The sequence below is a fragment of the Aethalodelphis obliquidens genome, unplaced genomic scaffold (genome assembly GCF_003676395.1).
Source record: "Aethalodelphis obliquidens isolate GAN/ISIS:26980383/991018 unplaced genomic scaffold, ASM367639v1 scaffold4, whole genome shotgun sequence".
In the NCBI taxonomy this organism is placed as follows: domain Eukaryota; kingdom Metazoa; phylum Chordata; class Mammalia; order Artiodactyla; family Delphinidae; genus Aethalodelphis; species Aethalodelphis obliquidens.
The window spans coordinates 44,404,608-44,426,049 of NW_020837948.1; the positions used below are offsets into that span (position 1 = coordinate 44,404,608).

General features: G+C 37.3%; 1 protein-coding gene and 1 long non-coding RNA gene across 6 annotated transcripts in view; one reads left to right on the top strand and one right to left on the bottom strand.

Moving 5' to 3' along the window:
- LOC113617342 (uncharacterized) overlaps window positions 1-4,253 on the bottom strand; it is a 42,931-nt gene extending 38,678 nt beyond the window's left edge. The window contains exon 1 of the long non-coding RNA XR_003431605.1: window positions 3,541-4,253. This is a non-coding gene — a long non-coding RNA (uncharacterized LOC113617342). The remainder of the gene's footprint in view (window positions 1-3,540) is intronic.
- On the top strand, window positions 1,063-15,470 carry ARRDC3 (arrestin domain containing 3). 5 transcript variants are annotated; one of them, XM_027100630.1, is made up of 9 exons: window positions 1,528-1,621; window positions 5,365-5,449; window positions 5,554-5,635; window positions 7,781-7,928; window positions 9,002-9,104; window positions 9,453-9,709; window positions 10,039-10,201; window positions 10,472-10,626; window positions 12,728-15,470. In XM_027100630.1, exons 6-9 carry the CDS (start codon window positions 9,500-9,502, stop codon window positions 12,782-12,784), a joined length of 585 nt encoding a protein of 194 aa, XP_026956431.1. In that variant the 5' UTR covers window positions 1,528-1,621; window positions 5,365-5,449; window positions 5,554-5,635; window positions 7,781-7,928; window positions 9,002-9,104; window positions 9,453-9,499; the 3' UTR covers window positions 12,785-15,470. The 5 variants fall into 5 exon arrangements, 4 of the variants coding, with proteins under 4 accessions (XP_026956430.1, XP_026956432.1, XP_026956431.1 ...); XR_003431604.1 differs by lacking the exon at window positions 5,365-5,449 and having other exon boundaries at window positions 1,063-1,621; window positions 10,434-10,626; XM_027100629.1 differs by lacking the exon at window positions 5,365-5,449 and having other exon boundaries at window positions 1,063-1,621.
- The last annotated feature ends 5,972 nt before the right edge of the window (window positions 15,471-21,442 follow it).

The following is a 21,442-nucleotide window of genomic DNA, read 5'->3' on the forward strand; positions in this document are numbered from 1 at the left end:
TGTTGAACAGTCCAAAGCTGAAAATTAAAATTAAAGCTTTACAGAATTAAGCCCTATTTATATAACAAACCATGCTTTTTAAAAAAACATTCTGCACTTCACTAACTTCTAACAAAGATTTTTCAACGCTGTTGTAAACATTATGTCAGCTAAAACACTATGTCATGCTGCCTTTTATAAGGTGATACTTTTTTAGGCCGAATCCTATTCTTAATCCTCTGGACACAGGGGTTGTAATCATGTCATACCCTGCAAATCTAGCGGTAGGTGGTGTCTCAAAAAAGGAGGTTTTCTTCCTTCTAGGAAGTGGTCAAACCTTGTTTTTCCCTCGCAACTTGATTGTTTTTCGTTGCTATCGAATTAAGAGATGGAAGAGAAAGCAGTTCAGGAGAAAGCAAAATATACTGATTAAACTATACTTGCTTCTCTTACTTGCTCCTTATAGTATTCTCTTTTAAGGTCTCGACCTGACCTCGACTGGGCTTATTTCCACCCTGCCTACAAAGCACTGGTTTTAAAAAGAAAAAATTCCAAGCCAAGAATGCTCTTGTCTATGAACATTATCTCTTCTCTGGTTTTTATTACATTTTCTTTTGAAATTCGTTAGATTATGTTCAACAACCAGCCCTTGCCCAACCGGTTTCTCCCCTTCCCCCATCTCTCTACACACATCACTTTTTCCTCCTCCCATCAGGGCAGTGGGCAAAACACTGCAGTGCTGGGAACGCACGTTTCGGGCCGGTCACTCAGCAGTTTATTCTCACTTGTCTTTGCAAACAGCTCCCCACCCAACCTTGTCCCCCAGTTCCCTCCCTCGGCCATTATCTTTCTACTAGACTGTGCTCAGTAAGGGACTCCAGCTTGCACGTCGAGGGTTTACGGTAGCCTGCCTACCAATAGGAGCCTACAATGAAGAGAAGTCAGGTTCAGCCTCCCGGCAGCCCCAGTGTCTTCTTCCCCTGGCTGTACACCTACTGTACCCGCGAGCGAGCCGGGCGCGGGGCGGGAGGGGGCGCGCAGGGAGGGCGGACAGCAGCCGCGGCGTGCGCATGCGCACTGGGGTTGTTTTTCACAAAGCTGCTCTTAAAGTGAGCTGGCAGCTTCCAGCCGCCCGTCTTTGTAAGGAGACCACTGAGACTAGCAGGATCGCGGAGCAGCAGCCTGTGTGCTGCCCTGAGTTTTTAAGAAATCTCAATGAACTATTTGTAAAGAATCACTGATCCTGCCTGCAAGCTCTTTGCACGGCAAAGACATCGATCAGTGTTAAGTGAAGATCACATTTTATATGTGATCTTGACTTTTTTGTCTTACATTATATTTTTTATAGATTTTGTTATAAACATGGTGCTGGGAAAGGTAAAGAGTTTGACAATAAGCTTTGACTGTCTTAATGACAGCAATGTCCCTGTGTATTCTAGTGGGGATACAGTCTCAGGAAGGGTGAATTTAGAAGTTACTGGGGAAATCAGAGTAAAATCTCTTAAAATTCATGCAAGAGGACATGCGAAAGTACGCTGGACCGAATCGAGAAACGCCGGCTCCAATACTGCCTATACACAGAATTACACTGAAGAAGTAGAATATTTCAACCATAAAGACATCTTAATTGGACACGAAAGAGGTAAGTTTTTTACATTATTCAGAAATTATTAGACCTGTTTTCTTTGGCAAAGTACCTTTTCAATTTTCCTGAATTAATATAATCCTACTCCTACCATAACGTATAGCTGTTTGATAAAGGTTGGAAAGGTGGAAGATTTGAATTCTCCTTGACATTCATCGTGTGTTAAGCCGTAATGCATGCAGGCATCTGCAAAGTGACTGCAAACTGCACTTATTCCACTACCTCTATACCCGGCTTGGTCTGTGCCATACACACTTGCAATCCATTTCCACCTTACGTATAAATTCTGCTTATGTGCGATTCAGTAATTTTACTAATATGTTTTCAAATGAATTGCTAAAAGCTGCAATCCAATATTAGGTTTTTCCCTTGTACTCTGCAACCTTAGATCTTAAAAACTAAGCTTCAGTGAAGAAATGGAGTAACATTTTTAAGTGGGTTAATAGGTGTATTTCATTTTTAATATTGACACGCAAAAGACTTAAGAGAATTGATCGTTGTTCTTTGATAATGGGTTTCTGTGGTTTATTTTGACATATGGTATCAACACCCCACGTGTTTTTTCCTATTCTTTCCAGTTCCTTTAGAAATTTACATCAAGCATTCTCTATTTTAAAGGACAGCACCTATCATTATGATATGTTTAAAGTCAGTTTTAGAAGCCATTTAGGGTCAGAAATTTTCTTTTCCAAGCATCATGCCTAACTTTGGAACGTGCATTCAATGAAACCCGTGCCAGTCAAATGGAATTGAAAAGTATTCGGCTCGTTGGATATGATTTTTGGTTAGAAACTGGAGATGAAGGGTTGTCAAAGGGAGAAGGGGTCCTGAGATTTCAAATCTATTGTTTAAATGGTTACATTGTGGAAATATAGCAGACTCTAAGCTTGTTTTTCTAAGTTTCCACCCTTTGTTAGAAGCGGTTCAATCCTGTTTCGGACCAGTTCTGGGGGGTGGTGAGGAGGGGCGCTTGTTCTGCTCTCAGCAGATTGGTTACACGCGTCAGGTGGTGGCGATGACTTAATTCCTAGCCCAAGAAGAATATAGTGTTAAAACTGGTTATGTAATTTTGTCCTTCTCCTTTTTAATGCAGTATTTAACTCGAATGTTGATGACTTTTCAGAGTAGAGCACATTTTTACCTCCATTTTTAATTAAAAACTACACATCCACGAGGAAGTGCTAATTGAACTAAGGCAAATGTAGAAACGTAGGGTGCTTTGAGTTACAGCATGAATGCATTATTTATAAAATATTAAGATGAAATCAATCTTTAATTGGATTTTCAGTTACACATAGGTAATTTGCATCCTGAAATAATTTTTAGTTAACCTCTCTAAGCAGTGACAGTGATAAGAAATGCAACTGCTTAATGACAGTCCTGGTATTTGTTGAACAGGACACACAAGTTTGTATTTGATCCTTCCTGGACTGGCAGCTTTTTATAAGATGAGTGAGAAGAAACAAAGGTTTTTAAGGAGTTGAGGTTTGCAGTGGGGTAAAAGTACAATAACGACTTATGGGGACAATTTCATTAATTGCGCCACGATTTCATAGTAAAGAACACTACGTGCCCCGCACCCCCACGAGACACCCCTCAACCCCTGCAAGCTAGAACGAGCTTCGCTTGGAATAGTTTCAATGACTTAAAACTGGGACCTCTCAAACTAGCCTGGTAACTGAGACCCCGCCCCGGGCGGCCGGCGATAGGCGGAGCCGGGTTTGTTAGCCTGTTGCTAAGGCGATGCCAGGCTCTGATTGGATTGGGCGCGAGCGGGTGGGGAGAGTGGGCTCGCCGGCTGGGGCGAGGCTTGGAACCGGCGTGCGCCGGTAAAGGTTCCTCCTGAGCTGCGGCCCCCGCCCCTACTCGCATCCCTGCCCGGGCTTCTGGAGGCGCGCGGGGCTCATATCACATACCGTTCTGTTGCCCCTCACCTGGGCCCGCTTGCAGCACCGAAAGGAGCGTCTATAGGTTTCAACAGAGTGGAGAGGAGAAGCTTCCGCCGGCCTTACAGGTGCCGGATGGCCCTGGGCGCAACTTTTTAGCTGCCAGTTCTATTCACGGAGAAATTGGGTGGGCAGCGTTAGCCCGACCCCATTTTCCACGTTTTCGGGTGGAAGTTGTCAGGCAGCTTCTGTAAGCACTTGTCTTGTTAGCTGAAACAGCGTGTTTCCCTTTCTATGCAGTCAGTAGACTGGCTACCTTGATGTGACCCGAGTGGGGAGAGAGCGCCAAGACTGGCCGGGACGGGGAAGGAAAAGTGACACTAACATTGAAAGCGGGGTGAGGTGGGGGCTTCGGCGAGTATTCCTTGCCCACTTGTCATTGTTTCTTTGGGGCTCTTGCACCCCGCGCACCATTCCCCGCCGCCGTCACCGCAACTGTAAAGGTGTCGGGGTGGCCCGAGCCAGATCGAACCGGTCACCGGCCGGGGCGTGTAAAGCGGAAGCGCCGCAGCGTGCTCGCCCCGCCCCACGTCAGCAGGCTAGGCTGCGCGGCCGCGAGCGCGAGCGCCGTGCGACATATGCCGTATGTATAGCGGGGCGCGCGGGCGGCGGCGGCGGCGGCGGCGGCGCGCGGGCGGGCCGGCTGGGATCTGCTCGCGCCGGTTTAGGCCGGTCCTCTCCTGCTCCGGTCTAGTTCTTGATTGACAGCCCGGCACTTGTTTACCACGGCGCGGCCGCCGCCGCTCGCCTCGATGAGACTGCTGAGCTGGCACAAAAAAGGGAGCGAGACGGGAAGAAAGGGAGAGGGAGACAAACTTTGGGCGCTTTCGAGGGGAGCGATTTTAAATGGCCCCCAGCTCGTCAGCGGGATTTCCGTGCTGAAATACCGTAGAGAGGATTTGCACGGGGGGAGAAGAAAATACTACTGAGATAGAAGGGAGTCTTGGTGATTTTTTTTGAATACAAGTTTCCACATATAGGCGCTTTTTTCCTTTTCTCCTGTGGTGGAAGGGAAGCATCACGGTTTTTGTGTGAATTCATTACTTTGGTGAGGGAAAGTTAAATGATAATACCCGTTTCTCTTAGTCTCCTGGTTAATGATAAAGGTTTCTACACCGAGAAAACTGCGCTAGTAGACGTTTATGTAATTAAATTACCCGGTCGGAACGCTTTAGAAAATCATTTTAAGAATCCAGAATACCCTCCCACATTTCGTTATATTTGTTTTGGAGATAAACCTATTTGAGCAAAAGAAATTGGTTGTAAAATAAAGTCATCCCGTTTTTTCTAGCAATGGGAAACAAACCTAGTCTTCATTTTTCAAGGATGTGTGACAGTTGTTTCCCATTAAGCAGGCACCTTTTAAATCTAAGGTATATTTTATATATATGCGAAATTTTAGCTGTTGCTAGGACAGACTGAGATTGTCATAATTTTAGGTTCAGTAAGAATTTTTATTTTTAGCTATGAAACTGACATTAAAATCACTGTTCCTTTTTTTTTTTAATTCCAACATCTATTTGACAGAGTTTTCTAATGGTTTTAGAGCTTTAACATTCACATCTTCTGCATCAAAACTGACATATTTTAAAAGGCTTATATGAACAGTTTTCATTTTATATATAGTCTATTTAGGTAAGTGGATGAAGAGAAAGGTAACATCTTAGTATGAGATTTGAAATCTGGATCTTTTGTTGAGCCTGTATTGTCACACATAGATGCTTTACAGTTTAGGTTGTTTTCCATTGAAAAACCAACTATGGGGTATAAGTATTAATTATCCCCATTCTACAGATGAAGCAACTGAAGACAGGACTTTTATTTTACCCAGAGGAAGTGATGAAGTTGGAATTAGAACTCAGATCTCTCACACTCTAAAGTTTGTGGCCTTAATTACTATGTGAGCATCTTTAAAGTTCTGCCACCAGGAAGAGAGTGTAAAGGTTTAACAAGTTTTTTGTTTTCTTTTTCTGTTTGTTTTAGATGATGATAATTCCGAAGAAGGCTTCAACACTATTCATTCAGGAAGGCATGAATATGCGTTCAGCTTCGAGCTTCCACAGACGTAAGTATTTTGTAACAGGCATTTTTCATAAACATCCATTCTTTTCAAATGAAACATTCTAAATTTAAATATTTTTAGTTTAAAAAAAAAAAACCCTTTTCATTACTGAAACTTGCTAGAGGAAAACATAGAAAAGAAGCTATTTTTTTTAATCTAGAGTGGCAATATTATAGAAAGCAAAGCTCAATTCTTAGTATGCTGTCTCAAGTTTTATATGGTTTTTAAAACTTGAATAGTATTTCATTTAAAGTGAGTGAATTGGAAGGTGCCAGTAAAATAGTAAGCATTTAATACTTAGTTTATCATCAGCATTAGCAGAAAAGGTAGAACATAACAAGTCTCTCATTTAGTAGTTTATAAAAATTCAGTGATCATTTTCTCTACTGATGGTACCCAACAGCAGTAAGCTAAGAAAGTCAAAATAATTAAGAATATCCTCACTTTAGAAGTGATGTGTTTTTTCTGTTATGAATTCATTAGCTTCTGTGCAAAGAGCTATTGAGAAGGTCACTCGAGATATTATGACCTGTACTTAAAAGGAAACATCTGTCAGAGATACCTTAATATAAGGCTTGGAATCTAGTATGAAAGGAAGAAGGAAAGTAGTATATTCTTTTTTTTTTCTTTTTTGCGGTACGCGGGCCTCTCACTGTTGTGGCCTCTCCCGTTGCGGAGCACAGGCTCTGGACGTGCAGGCTCAGTGGCCATGGCTCACGGGCCCAGCCGCTCCACGGCATGTGGGATCCTCCCGGACCGGGGCACGAACCCGTGTCCCCTGCATCGGCAGGCGGACTCTCAACCACTGCGCCACCAGGGAAGCCTGTGTATATTGTTAATGTAATAATAAATCATTAGAGGAAATTATACAAAGAGTAATTTTTGAAAAACATGCCTTAACAGATATTAAAACATGCAAAGTGGCACTTGTACTGTTTGCTCTGAAAGGTAAACTTGCATTACATAAGAACGTCAAGTGCCAAATGTACATAATTCTGTATTTTTTTAAATTCTAGTACTTGTTACATATGGATAGAGTTCATAAAGGGTATTTTTCAGAGTATCCTGTGTATCATATTGCTTAAGAACATGATTTTTAATATAATCCCCTAATTACTTTCTGAGAGAAATATTTTAAGTCTGAATACAATAGGACTAATACATTTGGGCCTGAATATTTTCAAAGCATGGAAGTAATTTAATATATTTTTTAAAAATTCTATCTATAAACCAGTCATTTAAAGTAAACTCTAGAAGACTAGCATAGATCCTGCGTTTTATTTCTCTGCTATACAAGTTAATGCAGAAGTCTAAAATACAAAACAAAAACACCACTACTCCTCATAAAAAGCACTCTACCTTGTAAATAAATGAACCTTGTGCATTTTTCTAATGAAATTATGAAAAAGAGACTAAATTCACTAAAATAAAATCTTCCACAAGTAATAAAATCTGGGAGAGTTGAAAAAGAATTATGATTCTCTTGATACAGGTCAACAGAAAAAATTCTTTTTCTTTTTAAGTCTATAGTATAGTTAGAAAGCATGGCCAAAAAGAGTTAGAACATAAGTAAACTGGGAAATGTAAAAGCATTTTTTTAGAGCTTCAGTGGATTTAATGAAATGTGAAAAACTTTTGAAACTATAACGACTATTCCAGGCCTTTTCTAAATCTTAGTTAGTTACTATAATAAGAGATAATAATAATTCTTAGTTAATGAAAAATGGAACGCCATAGGGAGTCGTTTGGTCTGAGTGTTTAACCAGTGTCCAGAATATCTCAATAGAAATAGTTAAACCATTCTTAACTTTATTTTTAAACTAAAGTCTTGACCTTTTCAAGAATTGTTCATTTCCAGACTTTCGTAATTTTGCCACCAGCATTAAAAGTAGCCTCTTCTTAGTTTAAAGAGATTGTATTCTTCTGGCTTTTTTAACCAAATTTCTGTAATATTTAACAACTTTGTGTTATTATTTGGAAACAGAAGGTTTTTTCCCCAGTGACTTATCCCTTTGGAAATGTAAATTATGCCTTTGATAACTCATTGATGTATAAACTTACAATATATTAACACTTCTATGATGAGCTACTGTATAAATATTAAAAAGAGGTGTAAGATTAATATATTGACCTTTATATTCTGCACAGACCACTTGCTACCTCATTCGAAGGCCGACATGGCAGTGTGCGCTATTGGGTGAAAGCCGAATTGCACAGGCCTTGGCTTCTACCAGTAAAATTAAAGAAGGAATTTACAGTCTTTGAGCATATAGATATCAACACTCCTTCATTACTGGTAAGAACTAACTGAATTCTTCATTTTTTGTTTTTGGCATATAAATATTAAAGAATAATCACCTAAACTACATACACATTCTTTATAATTTTTAAATAGTAACTTCATTTTTGAATTAAATAAATACCACTTTCAAAAAAATAGTTAAGAGCACAGAAATTAATGCAGGATATGCTCACATTTTCTGATACTGTAATAACTTTAAGTAAATTTTTAAAGTAAGACCAGTATTTGGTATGAAATATCTTCCTCAGAAGGTAACAGCAATAACAAAAGAATAGATCTGTTCCCTAAATAATTTTAGTGGAAAAAGAAGAGTAGTATCAATTATTATTATAACAATATCACTTAACTTGAAAATATCATAATCTAAAATTTGTATTATTTATTGCATTATTCCAATATAGGGATAGTTGTCAAATGATGGGGAGATAATTATTTTCATGAAAAAACTTAAATTCTATTTTAAAGGAAATCTTTTTTAATTGTATTTTTTCACAAGATTCAAATTTGATTTCAAAAACTTTACTTGGTTTAAACAAATAATAACATCTTTAAGCAAGTAAAATTAATCTTAAAAATGAGCAGTTTTCTTTTTTTATGTATTGAGTTTTACAGTCTCAGAGAAAGATGTTACCATTTGGGATTATAACCAAGTTGCTTTCCAAACTGCTTTTTTTTTTTTTTTTTTTTTTTTAAAAGCCAGTTTAAATGGAATGTGGAAAGGGGTTTTTTTTTTTTTCTGTTTTTTGGGTTGTTTTTTAATTATTGTGTATGTAAATAGCCTGGGCTAAAACTATGTTTATGAAATATGGTGTTAAACCCTGTACCCTTTTTTCTTTAATTGAATGGAAACTTGTATAAAACAAAAATACTAATATATGTATAAAGACAAAAGTACTAATATAAATCAGAAGCCCACTGGTTAGTGGAAAAGTATATTTGGATACTGAAAAGAAAACAACACTACTTTTAATGTTAAATTCTTCAAGAATTTAAGATTGTATTTTAAAACATTCTATTACTGTCTCAATTCATACATTGATCATTTTCTATAAATTTATTTCTTACAGTCACCCCAAGCAGGCACAAAAGAAAAGACTCTCTGTTGCTGGTTCTGTACCTCAGGCCCAATATCCTTAAGTGCCAAAATTGAAAGGAAGGGCTATACGCCAGGTATGTATGAGGTGGATTCCCACAAAAAATGATCTTTCTTCACTTAGCTCTTGTGTATAAATTTACATTATTTCTACTAAATGAAGACATGATACAGTATTCTTTGTAAAATATCATAAATTGTGCTTATCCAGTTTCCTTTTATAAATTGGAATGTAGTCTTCTTTTTTAAATTGCTACTGTAAATGTGTTTATTTTTATAACTATAAGTTATTTGCCACTCTTAGGATAGCTTTTTATCCATGTAGTTCATTGAACTTTCAGACTTTAGCCTGAGAGTCTACATTTGTTTTGGGGTTGGTTGGTTGGTTGGTTTTTAACAGTAGATATATTTTTTTTTTCCTGTAGGTGAATCAATTCAGATATTTGCTGAGATTGAGAACTGCTCCTCCCGAATGGTGGTGCCAAAGGCAGCCATTTACCAAACACAGGCCTTCTATGCCAAAGGGAAAATGAAGGAAGTCAAACAGCTCGTGGCTAACTTGCGTGGGGAATCCTTATCATCTGGAAAGACAGAGACGTGGAATGGCAAGTTGCTGAAAATTCCACCAGTTTCTCCCTCTATCCTCGACTGTAGTATAATCCGTGTGGAATATTCACTAATGGTATGTATAGATTTAAGGGTTTGGGGTGGGGTTTTTTTAGGTTTTAAAGTCGTAAGGGTATCATTTTGTCTTATCCAGGATTTGATTTTTTTTTATTCCATGTGTGATATATATAATTATATGTAATTCTTTATATAGTTTGGAATATAATTACTAATTTTACCTGAGGTAAATGTACACGATGGAGAAACTTTTCAAGTATATCATATGTATATAAATTAAAAAATGAAGTAAATGAGAGCCTCAAATAACATTAGATTGGGTTATTCATTTTTTTAGAGGAAATAGTACTTGGCATTCTAAACCTAACATCTCCTTTCATTGTTTAGGTATACGTGGATATTCCTGGAGCTATGGATTTATTTCTTAATTTGCCACTTGTCATTGGTACCATTCCTCTACATCCATTTGGTAGCAGAACCTCAAGTGTAAGCAGTCAGTGTAGCATGAATATGAACTGGCTTGGTTTATCCCTACCTGAAAGACCTGAAGGTAATAATTTGATAATGCATATCTAAGCTTAATCTATTATTTGCAAGAACATAATTTTGCTTCTGATATTTTATGATTAAAGTTTGTCTATACTTGAAGAGAGAAGATGTGCCCCTAATGTTAGGTTTAAAATGTATATCCCCCTAGTTGTGATCACAAGACAGATTATTATTATGTTACCTTGACAGTCCTTTTTAATACCTTCTATTCTGTGTATTTTGACATGCATAAGAACGTGCTGTTCGAATTGCGTGTATCTTTTTCCTTCAGCACCACCCAGCTATGCAGAAGTGGTAACAGAGGAACAAAGGCGGAATAATCTTGCACCAGTGAGTGCTTGTGATGACTTTGAGAGAGCGCTTCAGGGACCACTGTTTGCATATATTCAGGAGTTTCGTTTCTTGCCTCCACCTCTTTATTCAGAGGTAAGCATCAAACCCTCAAGTACAAAATGGGCTGTGACTCTCTTAGTAAACAGTATCGCAGACTTTTTAAAAACACAGCTAGGTTTTGATTATCATAAGAGAAAAACAAATAATTTTGAACAACAGATTAAAAGTTAGATCATAAAGTTGTCACTATTTACTAAGTTTGACCCAGAGGTAGGACTGGTCTCTTATATTATTGGGGAAATAAAGATAATGATCTGACCTCATACTTCCAAAATGCCAGTTAAAGGAATAAATCATCTTTTAAAGCATCTATAGAACTGGCATTTTACAGTCATTGATTAAATAGCTAGAATTTATCTTATCATCCTTTTCCAATTTAATATTCATATTTTAATATTCTCAGTCATAAGGGAAAATAACATATGTAATAACATCTTAAACAGCATTCCTGTACTCTTAGATTATTTTTATTCATCTCAAGTAACTAAGCACTTACATGAATAAAACATGGCCCTTGGGAGAAGCGTACAGGCTGGTGAGAAAAACAAACTTAGAAGCAAAATATTACCTAACAATGTAATAGTAATGCACAGTTCATTTGAGGAGCAGCTTGCTGGGTCTTGAGAATCAGGAGGGGCTTCCCTAAGAAGGTGATTGTTAAACTGATTCTTGAAGAGTAAGTATTCTCAAAATGTAGAATGTTCCAGGCAGGAAGAAAAATATGTGCAAAGGAAAGGAGGTAGGGAGCAATCCAGCAATGTCGGGATACTAAAGAATATATATATACATAATAACACATTGTAGGGACTTTAGAGTTGGCCTTGATACCAATGTTAATACCAAATGATTTTGTAAATCACTAGCATCAGCTTTTTCTTTTTGGTTGCTGTAGTTTAGATAGCTATTTTACAGTGAAATATTACTCCCAAGAAAGACATAAAAGGATTGTTTCACTCTTCAACGAATTGCTTTTATTTTTTTTCCCCTTAATACCATGACTAGAAGAGTTAATTTTCCTTTGGATATGATTAATATGAAATCCACTTTATTCATTTATTATAGGATGTTCAGAATCTGTTCTGTTCTCTGCAGATTCTTGATTGGACATAATTTTTCTATCCCAGTATTTCAATTCATAAAATTATTAGATGCTAAAAATGTCCTCCCACTTTTTAGAAACATTGTCACTACATTTTTATTCTGACGTTTCTGTCTTGCTTATTAAGTCCCTCATTTGTGATTTGATCTGACAGGCATTTTAAAAGAATGGCAATCTAAGTATCCACTTTTAAGCAATTTGTCATAAAATCTACCTCCTTCTTTTAAAATGAACTAAAGATAATTAAGAGAATTCAAAACTTTTAAAACTCTATATTGGTTCACGGCGTGATTTAATTATTTTACATCTAGCCACATAGAGGGGGCAAAGTATTGTAAATGGGTCTTGTCCAAAAGATCTTTCAGTAAAAGAAATGTATTAAACCCAACAATTTGCCTTCCTGTGCCCATTCTCTTTGTACCTGAGAAGCAACTAAAATATGTTCACTTTTATTAAGTGTATGTGCATATGAAAGTCTCTACAGAAAGAGGCAAGGTGGGAAGCCTCTAGAGCATTTTGGGTTCACCATTCCTATTTCTTGATATACACTGTATTCCTAGGCCCTCCCTAGGGCTTTACACCCATGAGTTATTACCTCACGTAAGCACCAAGAACTTTGTTTACACAACTACATTCTTCCCAAAGCTCGGGAAAAGATGAGTTGACTTTTTTGTAACAGGATGAAATGGATACTTTACAGAAGAAAATCACCGCTATGAAAATGTTGGCCAATTGTGTATTTGAGTCTTAAGTATGACTAAGTGCTGAGTAAAACTCCATTCTGATAGAATGTTACCTTTAGCTTTTGTCAAATAAAACTATTCCAGCATACCTTTCTAAATTTAATTGTTAATCTAGTGATTGAATAGCAAGTACTTTATAGATGATACTAATACCCTTTCTTCCCCATACAAACTCTGTACTTTCTGATTACATTTCTCAACCAGTACTCAGAATATTAGTGTATTTGCTGCATTCTTACTAAACCTTATCAATTAACTTTGGTTTGGGTTTTTTTTTCTCTTTTCTTTCTAGATTGATCCAAATCCTGATCAGTCAGCAGATGATAGACCATCCTGCCCGTCTCGTTGAAGGAATACTTGATTAAATCAAGTTGATGTGGGTTCCGAACTGTATCTCTTCCCTTCCCGGCTGAGGACAGAGAAGTATCTTGGAGACACGTTTTCAGAGGAAGTGGAATTGCTTTTGCCCAGAAAAATGGCGAATACATGAAACAACCAGTGATCATGCTTTAGAAGCCTACAGCAACGTTCTGGGACAGCTCCAACATGCTTGAAGATCTAAGCTTTTTTCCTTTAAAACTGGCACATACTAAGAGCAGTCTTCTTAGCCTATGGTCATACGTGTCAAGACACCACGTTGTAAAGAGGGATGATTTCCTTCTTTTGATTTGAAAATTTGCACATGCTCAATGCTTACATTGTGCGGTTCCATGTCACTACAGCTTTTTTTTTTTCCATTTATGCCAGACTCTTGATACTCTTTTAAAACTTGTTTGCAGTGAGCACAACAAGGAACAAAAGAAAGCTTTGAAAAAAACTTTAACATGAAAAAAACGCACTGACATTTTTTTTTTTTAATTTAATATAGCCTGGACTTTACCTGCGTATGCACATGCTCAGAATTGTCCTACTAGGCTGACCATGTATCACCTCTTCAGCTTGGATCCTATTGTGGATTTATTTACAAACATCAAATGCCTTCAAGCCAATCCTTCTTGCTGTATGTTTTGCAGCCTACTGTAGTAGATACGCAACAGATATGTGGGAAAAGAGATAAGAGGAGGAAGCTAATAAGAGACTGTCAAGATTGTATACCTTCTTGGTTTCTTTTAAGAATTTGTTGCCTTTCTACTATTACAGCAAAGCAGCATTTTGTTACTGACTGCCTAAAATCACTTAATCTCAGGTGAACGCATCACTTGCCAAACTGTTGGAATGCTATTTGTGTTTTGTTGCACTGTTGAGTTTTTTTGTTTGTTTGTTTGGTTGGCTTTTTGAAGAGGGAAATTTGGAAAAGGGACATACACAAAAGTGATAACCCACCCGCATTGCCTTTTTATCATTACATATGAGAAGAAACTAGCAGAGCTAAGAATGGAGTAAAGAGAGGCAGTATGGCAGGCACCAGCAAAGAGTTAAGGGCTGTTGCTCTTTAAAATTATTGTTATTTTTTATTATTATTTTAAAAGTATGGAAGTTTTCCAGTCACTGGAAAGGAGGAGAAAGTGCATTTATTTTTATACAGAGTTACATAATTACCTCCAAAACACATATGTTGGAAATCGTTTTTGCTGGTGCAGAGTATTTTCATGAGCAGGAATATGTATGTTCAGATTATGATTAGAGAGCTCAATTTATACATTTCCTATCCTGCTCAAGCTTGACAGAGCTTGAAAACCCAAGTTGATTCTAAAAGTGTATAACTTCAAAATTACAAATACTAGAATATGTGCTGGAATAATAACTTTTATATTTTTGTGGTTCTTTTAATGAAAGTATTTTCTTCCATTACCTAAAGAAGATTTTGCTAAGCATGAGAAATCATACACTTTGAGTATATATAGTTATGAAGAACAATCACATCAGTAAATTATAGCTTATATTAAAGATAATTTACAGTTGGCTCATAAATATACCAGCATTCATGAAGACACTTATAACTGCATTTTCCAAGGTACCAAGTTGTACTGATTGTCTTATTCTAGAAGGAATTCAGCTCTGATGTATCTTAATGAAAATCAGCATCTCTGGTGTTGCAACATATGCGTGAAATGGGTCTTAACATCTATCCTGCCATTTAATCCCACAGTTAATAAAGTGGCTGAAAATAATAGTAACTCTGGCTTGGTGCTTGACCTGGTTAAATACTGTCTTAAAGCTTCATACAAAACAAATAGGCTTTTCCATAAGTGGCCTTTAAGAAAACATGGAAGACAATTCATGTTTGAAAAATGCTGACAGGGTGAAGAAAGCCCATGTAAAAATGAATCGCGTTTTAAGTGATTCGGTTAAAGGGTTTGGGCTCCCATAGCAAACTAATACTAGATAATAAGGAAATGGGGGTGAAATATTTTTTTATTGTTGTTAAATCATTTTGTGAATGTCCCCCTCAAAAGAAGCTAATGGAATATTTGGCATAAAGGGCATTTGGTGGTTTTATTTTTGTTGGGGCGGGGGGTGGGGGGATTGTCAGAAAATCCCTTTTCTCTTCTTATGTCTAACTGACTAGGGAACAATTATTGATATGCATAGCATTGGAATACTTATCACCATGTACTCTTTTAAATAACACATGAGGAAAGAATGACCAATATTCTGATAATTGGCACTGGGTTACAAAATGTGATAAAGTTTCAAATATATAAAACTTTATCAAATAAAGTTTTATTTTCCCCATTAAAGTATTCCTTTACTTTCTTACTTAGAGGCATTACTCTTTCTAAATATTGGTCAATTCTTGATATAAGATGTGAGGTTCACAGGTGTATTCCAGTATTCAAGATAGATTCCTGATTTTTCAATTAGGAAAAGTAAAATCCAAAACGTTAGCAAAACGAAGTGCAATATTAAATGTTTGCTTTATAGATTATATTCTGTGGCTGTTTGTAATTTCTCTCTTTTTTTCTTTTTTATTTGGTGCTGAATATGTCCTTATAGGCTGTTTTAAGAAAACAATATGTGGGAAATGATTTAATTTTTCCTATTGCTCTTCCTTGTGGAAAATAAAAGTGTTTTCGGTTTTTTTCCTTTTTGTAAACTTGTTTGGAGATTTATTTGAATCTGATCATATCAGTAACTCATCATATGTGCAAACACAATTAAGACTACAATTAGGGAGTTCCCTGGTAGTCTAGTGGTTAGGATTCAGTGCTTTCACTGCCATGGCCTGGGTTCAATTCCTGGTCAGGGAACTGAGATCCTGCAAGCCACACAGCATGACCAAAAATTTTAAAAAAATAAAATGAAGACTACAATTAAACTCTTAAGCCATTCTGGGTAAGAATTGTTTCTAGCTCTCTGCTAAAGAAAATTACTGAAGGCTTACAGGAATTTTTAGTACAAATTATCGTTTTCCTTAATGATTCATTAAGCTATGGATTTTTTTAATAAAATTTAAAAGTTAGAAAAAAGATATATAAATTTCTATCTTATATATGAACCAAACTTAACCAGGTATAGTTTCAGGTACTAATTCCTTCTCTCTGTGATGTGTCCAAGTTTCTAATATTTTAAGAGCACATAAATTTAAAAGTTGTATTAATCTAATCTTAAAACAATTTTTCTAAATTTTAAAATGTCCTTTTTCTCAAAGAATGTCTGAATTTTATAGTGATTTGTAACATTAAGAAGTACGTTTGGAATCACATTTAGAAGTTATCTTCTTTCAGTGTTTATACATTCACGGATGAACTATCAAGTTGTATATGTGCCTTAGTATATGATTCTCCACTCTTCTCAAATGTATACACACACATGGAAAAAACTGTTACAAAGAGACATTTAGAGACAGACATTTATATTGTATTTTATAGAAATACTATACTATCATCCTTGTTAACAGCAATCTACATAATATCTTAATACGATAAGAAAATAAAAATGAGTAGAAGAAGAGGAATCATAGCATGAGAAGGGGAGACCTAGGTTCTGGGTTCTATGGCTTTAGATGTAGCCTTGAACAAGATATGTGAATTTTGATTTCTTCATCTGCAAAGTGGAAAAGTAGCTATCCAAAGTCCTTTTCGTGACTGCAGATATGAGGTTATAATACATATTTAGGTAAAGAAATAATGCTCTGTCAATTATTAAAACATTGGAAATTAACCATGCTGCTTCTAAATTTGCATTTGAATACTTTTAGACAGTTCAGTACATGTCTCATTATATAAAAGACAGTTATCTGGGTCTAATTTTTGCCTTATATCACCTATACTCATCAAACTCCCTTTGTCATTAATTATAATTTATTGAATGGCCAACATTGGTATATTTATCAGGACTTTTGATTGTAAACAGAGGGTGAAACTCAGACTAGCTTAAGTAAAATGTATTAAATAGTAATTCCAGGGATGAAATATATTAAGCACATTTGGATCCAGAAATCCAAATAATCCTCTGGGGACACCCTCATCTCTCATCTCCATTCACTTACCCTTTTTCATATTAGCATTATTTTTTCCTATCAGCCTATTCTTTCATGTTTGATGGGTCAGAAAAGATGACCTCAGCGTTTATAGCTCACAGAAGAAATACTATCTCAAGTCCCCAAATCACTTGTTAGGGAAAATCCTGGTTGGCCAATACCTGAGTCATGTTTCATGCTACCTAGAATGGATTTCCCAATAGAAAGAGTTCTGTTTCCAGAAGAAGGAAGAAAAGAGATCACTATATTCTTACTATTCAAGTGCTGTCCAAACCAGCAGCAATGGCATCACCTGAGAGCTCATTAGAAGAGGAAAATATCAAGATCTATCACAGAATATTGACCCAAAACACCTGTTTACATGATTCCCAGGTGATTTGTACAATAAGTACAGCAATGTTTGAGAAACTGCAGCACACCAAACAAACGTTATGAGACGAAAACAATAGGCAGCTGTTTTCATGAATCCCAAGGTTTAACAGAGCTGAGGATTTGGGCCACTTAATATGTGAAAAATAACCATGCCATTTTAAATCCCAAGGCATATTTACGGCTTGATATTTTTGAGATAGAACTTTGTAACTACTGAGATGGTGGCAATTTTTTTTCTTTATTTTTTAAAATTTATTTATTTTTGGCTGCATTGGGTCTTCACTGCTGTGCGCGGGCTTTCTCTAGTTGCAGCGAGCAGGGGGCTACTCTTCGTTGTGGTGTGCGGGCTTCTCATCGCAGGGGATTCTCTTCGTTGCAGAGCACGGGCTCTAGGCACACAGGCTTCAATAGTTGTGGCATGCGGGCTTCAGTAGTTGTGGCACACAGGCTCAATAGCTGTGGCTCGCGGGCTCTAGACCGCAGGCTCAGTAGTTGTGGCTCACGGGCTTAGTTGCTCCGTGGCATGTGGGATCTTCCTGGACCAGGGATCGAACCCATGTCCCCTGCATTGGCAGGCAGATTCTTAACCACTGCACCACTAGGGAAGTCCCTGGTGGCAATTATTATACCTTTGGAACTCCCATGTCAACAATCGGCATTTCTCAAAACTCCCATGACTGAATAACGAAATTTGCCTTTTCATTTCTTGATATCAAATCAAGACAGAGGGGAAATACATTTTTCAATTCATGAGAAAAGAATTATTGATATAAGAAATTTTATTTTTACTTTTTCTTTGACTTTTGAGGAATGTAAGTCTGCAATATTCTGAAGAAAAAAATTTTAGGGAAATAACCCAGAGATGTGGTAAACACATGAATGTGGAAAGATCACCTCAAATCTAAGACAACTAGTAGTTTAAAAATCCAAAAGCACATGCCCAACTGGAAATGGAACCAGTATCACTGTCTTTGACTGTTGAACAGCACAAAGGTAAACATAAAAGGAGAAGATTTTTTTTTTCAAACTAGCTTCACAAATAACCAACTTAGACAAATAACGTCAAGGTAATATATAGAGCCAAAAAGCAATAGTTTATAGCATTTATATGTTAAAAGTGTATAGTCTAGGGACTTCCCTGGTGGTCCAGTGGGTAAGACTGCGCTCCCAATGCCGGGGGCTGGTGTTCAATCCCTGGTCGGGGAACTAGATCCCACATGCATGCCACAGCTAAGAGTCCACATGCCGCAACTAAGAAATCCGCATGCTGCAACTAAGAAGTTCACATACCACAACAAAGATACTGCGTGCCACCACTAACACCCGACACAGCCTAAATAAATATTAATAGGGCTTCCCTGGTGGCGCAGTGGTTGGGAGTCCGCCTGCCGATGCAGGGGACGCGGGTTCATGCCCCGGTCCGGGAGGATCCCGCATGCTGCGGAGCGGCTGGGCCCGTGAGCCATGGCCGCTGAGCCTGCGCGTCCGGAGCCTGTGCTCCGCAGCGGGAGAGGCCACAGCAGTGAGAGGCCCGCGTACCGCAAGGAAAATAAATAAATATTTATAAATAAATAAAAATAAATATATTTTTTAAAATTAGTTTTTAAATAAATAAATTTATAAAAAAAAAAAAAAAGAGGGACTTCCCTGGTGGCACAGTGGTTAAGAATCCGCCTGCCAATGCAGGGCACACAGGTTCAATCCCTGGTCCGGGAAGATCCCACATGCCACGAAGCAGCTAAGCCCGTGCGCCACAGCTACTGAGCCTGCACTCTAGAGCCCATGAGCCACAACTACTGAAGCCTGCGTGCTCTAGGGCCTGTGCTCCAGAGCCCGTGCTCCACAGCAAGAGAAGCCACCACAATGGGAAGCCCGCACACCATAACGAAGAGTAGCCCGTCTCGCCACAACTAGACAAAGCCTGCGCGCAGCAACGAAGACCCAATGCAGCCAAAAATAAATAAAATAAATAAATAAATTTATAAAAAATTAGTTTTAAAAAATCATCCCTTTAAAAAAAAAAGTGTATAGTCTAATGTGATTCAAGAAAACAAATATGTATGACACCTATATTAAGAACTTCTGATACATCATAGCTAATTCTAACTGGAAATGGATTTTTGCTAGTTCTAAATTCAAGACTTACATATGCTTTCAACATTAATTTCCAATCTAAACAAAATAATTATTACCTCTGGCACTAGTAAGTCTCTGGGAACACTAATAAAGTTAAAATAATGAGTTAGAACATCACTTTGTATAATTTAGAGGTCTGTTTACCAGTTACACAGAACAGTCTTAACAGTGAACAGAAGGTTGCGAAAAATTAAAATATACTGCCCTAATTTTTAACCTTATAAGATGATGTTACTTTTGCCTTGTAGGCAACTTGTAGGTCTAACAGTGATGATACAACTAGTGAAAATCAAAGTATTACACTGTTATTACTTTAGATGATAAGAATTTTTGTCTAAAGCAAAAGCTATCTGATTCTTACTGAGTATAGGAATTTGGATTTATTAGGTCAATTTTGTCACATGAATTAGTAGCTTAAACAATGATAGAAATGCAAAAAAATGTTAGAATAAGCAGTCAGTTTCTGCCTTTTTAAAAAAAAAAAAATCAATATTTCCATCTTCTAGTACAAGGCCCACTTTGATAATCTAGACATCTTGACAGGTCTGAAACCCAAAAAGTAGTACTCAAGATGTTTAGAATATTAGGAAAATAATAGGAAACTCAAATACAGCACATGGATCTTGCAAACAAAACAGTATGCCAGCAGCCTATAAAAACATACCCAGAACCTACAACAAAATCACACAGGCATTCTCCAAACTGTCAATTCCAAAATTACAAAAGCAGCGCTGGTGGTATAGTGGTAAGCATAGCTGCCTTCCAAAATTACAAAAGCAGAGGAGAAAATGTTCCTTCCCCTTCACTATTCCTCCTCCCATTTGGAAAGCCAATTCTACAAAACCCTTGCGAAGAAACAGCCATAGGAGTACATGCTGTGTAGGGAAGCAGTAGACAAATGCCTCAGGCTGGTGAGTTTTTATGAGTGCCTTGAGCAGACTGATCTGAAAAAGCCAAATAAATTGCCTCGTTACATTGCCGTGTGTATTCGTTTCCTGCAGCTGCTTTAACAAAGTACCACAAACCAGGAGACTTAACCGAAATTTATTTGCTCACAGTTCTGGAGGCTAGAAGTACAAAATCACAGCAGGGCCAAGTTCCATCTGAAGCCTGGAGAGGAAAATCTTTCCTTGCCTGGTAGCAGGTGTCAGTCTTTGGCCTTCCTTGGCTTGTAGATGCATCACTGGAATCTCTGCCACTGTAATCTAATGACCATCTTCTCTCTGTGTATCTCCGTCTCTTCATGTGGCATTCTCTCTGACTCTCTCTTCTCATTAGCACACAGTCATATTGGATTAAGGACCCACCCTGCTCCAGTATGACCTTATTATACTAACTATTACATCTACAAGAACGGTTTTCCAAATAAGATCACATTCTGAGATGTAGGGGATCAGAGCTTCAACATATCTTTTTGGGAGATGCAATTCAACTCATACCATCTTCCTTCCATTCAAAAATGAAACCATAATAACAATGCAGTATTTATAAGGAAAAGTTACCACTTTTTTTTTTTTTTTTTTTCCTGATTAGATACTGTGGTAGGCAACCACTCATCTGGGAGATAAGAAACCTAAGTTCTGGTCCAGAGACACAAAGTAGCTGAATGAACTTGAACAAGTCATTTGAGTTTTCTGGGGCCCCCATTTCCTGTTTCCTCATTTAAGAAACAAAAGTCTTTTGGGGCCCTTCCAACAATACCTTTCTACTTGGGTTACCTGATATAATGGAGTGAAAATACCTAGCCTTGCGTTCAGGCTCTGGTGTTCAAGATTTTATAATTATTACAAAATTTATAATTTCCATATACTTAAACCAATACTGTAGCTTAAAACTTATACAATTGAATTTCACTCTCAAAAATAATTTGTAGTAGTATGTAGGCCAATACTTTACTTCAAAACAGTAAAACTCACCATTTTCGTTTAAAGCTAGCCCAGGATATCATCGAATAGCCACTGTGTTTTAGAAAGCAGACTGCGTCAGGAATTGAGAATCCTAGATCCTAGTCCTCTAACTAGCTAGCTGATCATAGTACACACATCAGTAAACTCTCATGACCTCAGTTTCTTCATT

Coding starts and splice junctions, on each gene's coding strand:
- ARRDC3 (XM_027100629.1), top strand. CDS start 1,342: ATGGTGCTGGGAAAGGTAAAGAGTTTGACAATAAGCTTTGACTGTCTT. Junction 5,636..7,780: donor AGCTTCGAGCTTCCACAGAC/GTAAGTATTTTG, acceptor TATTCTGCACAG/ACCACTTGCTACCTCATTCG. Junction 9,710..10,038: donor GTGTGGAATATTCACTAATG/GTATGTATAGAT, acceptor TTCATTGTTTAG/GTATACGTGGATATTCCTGG.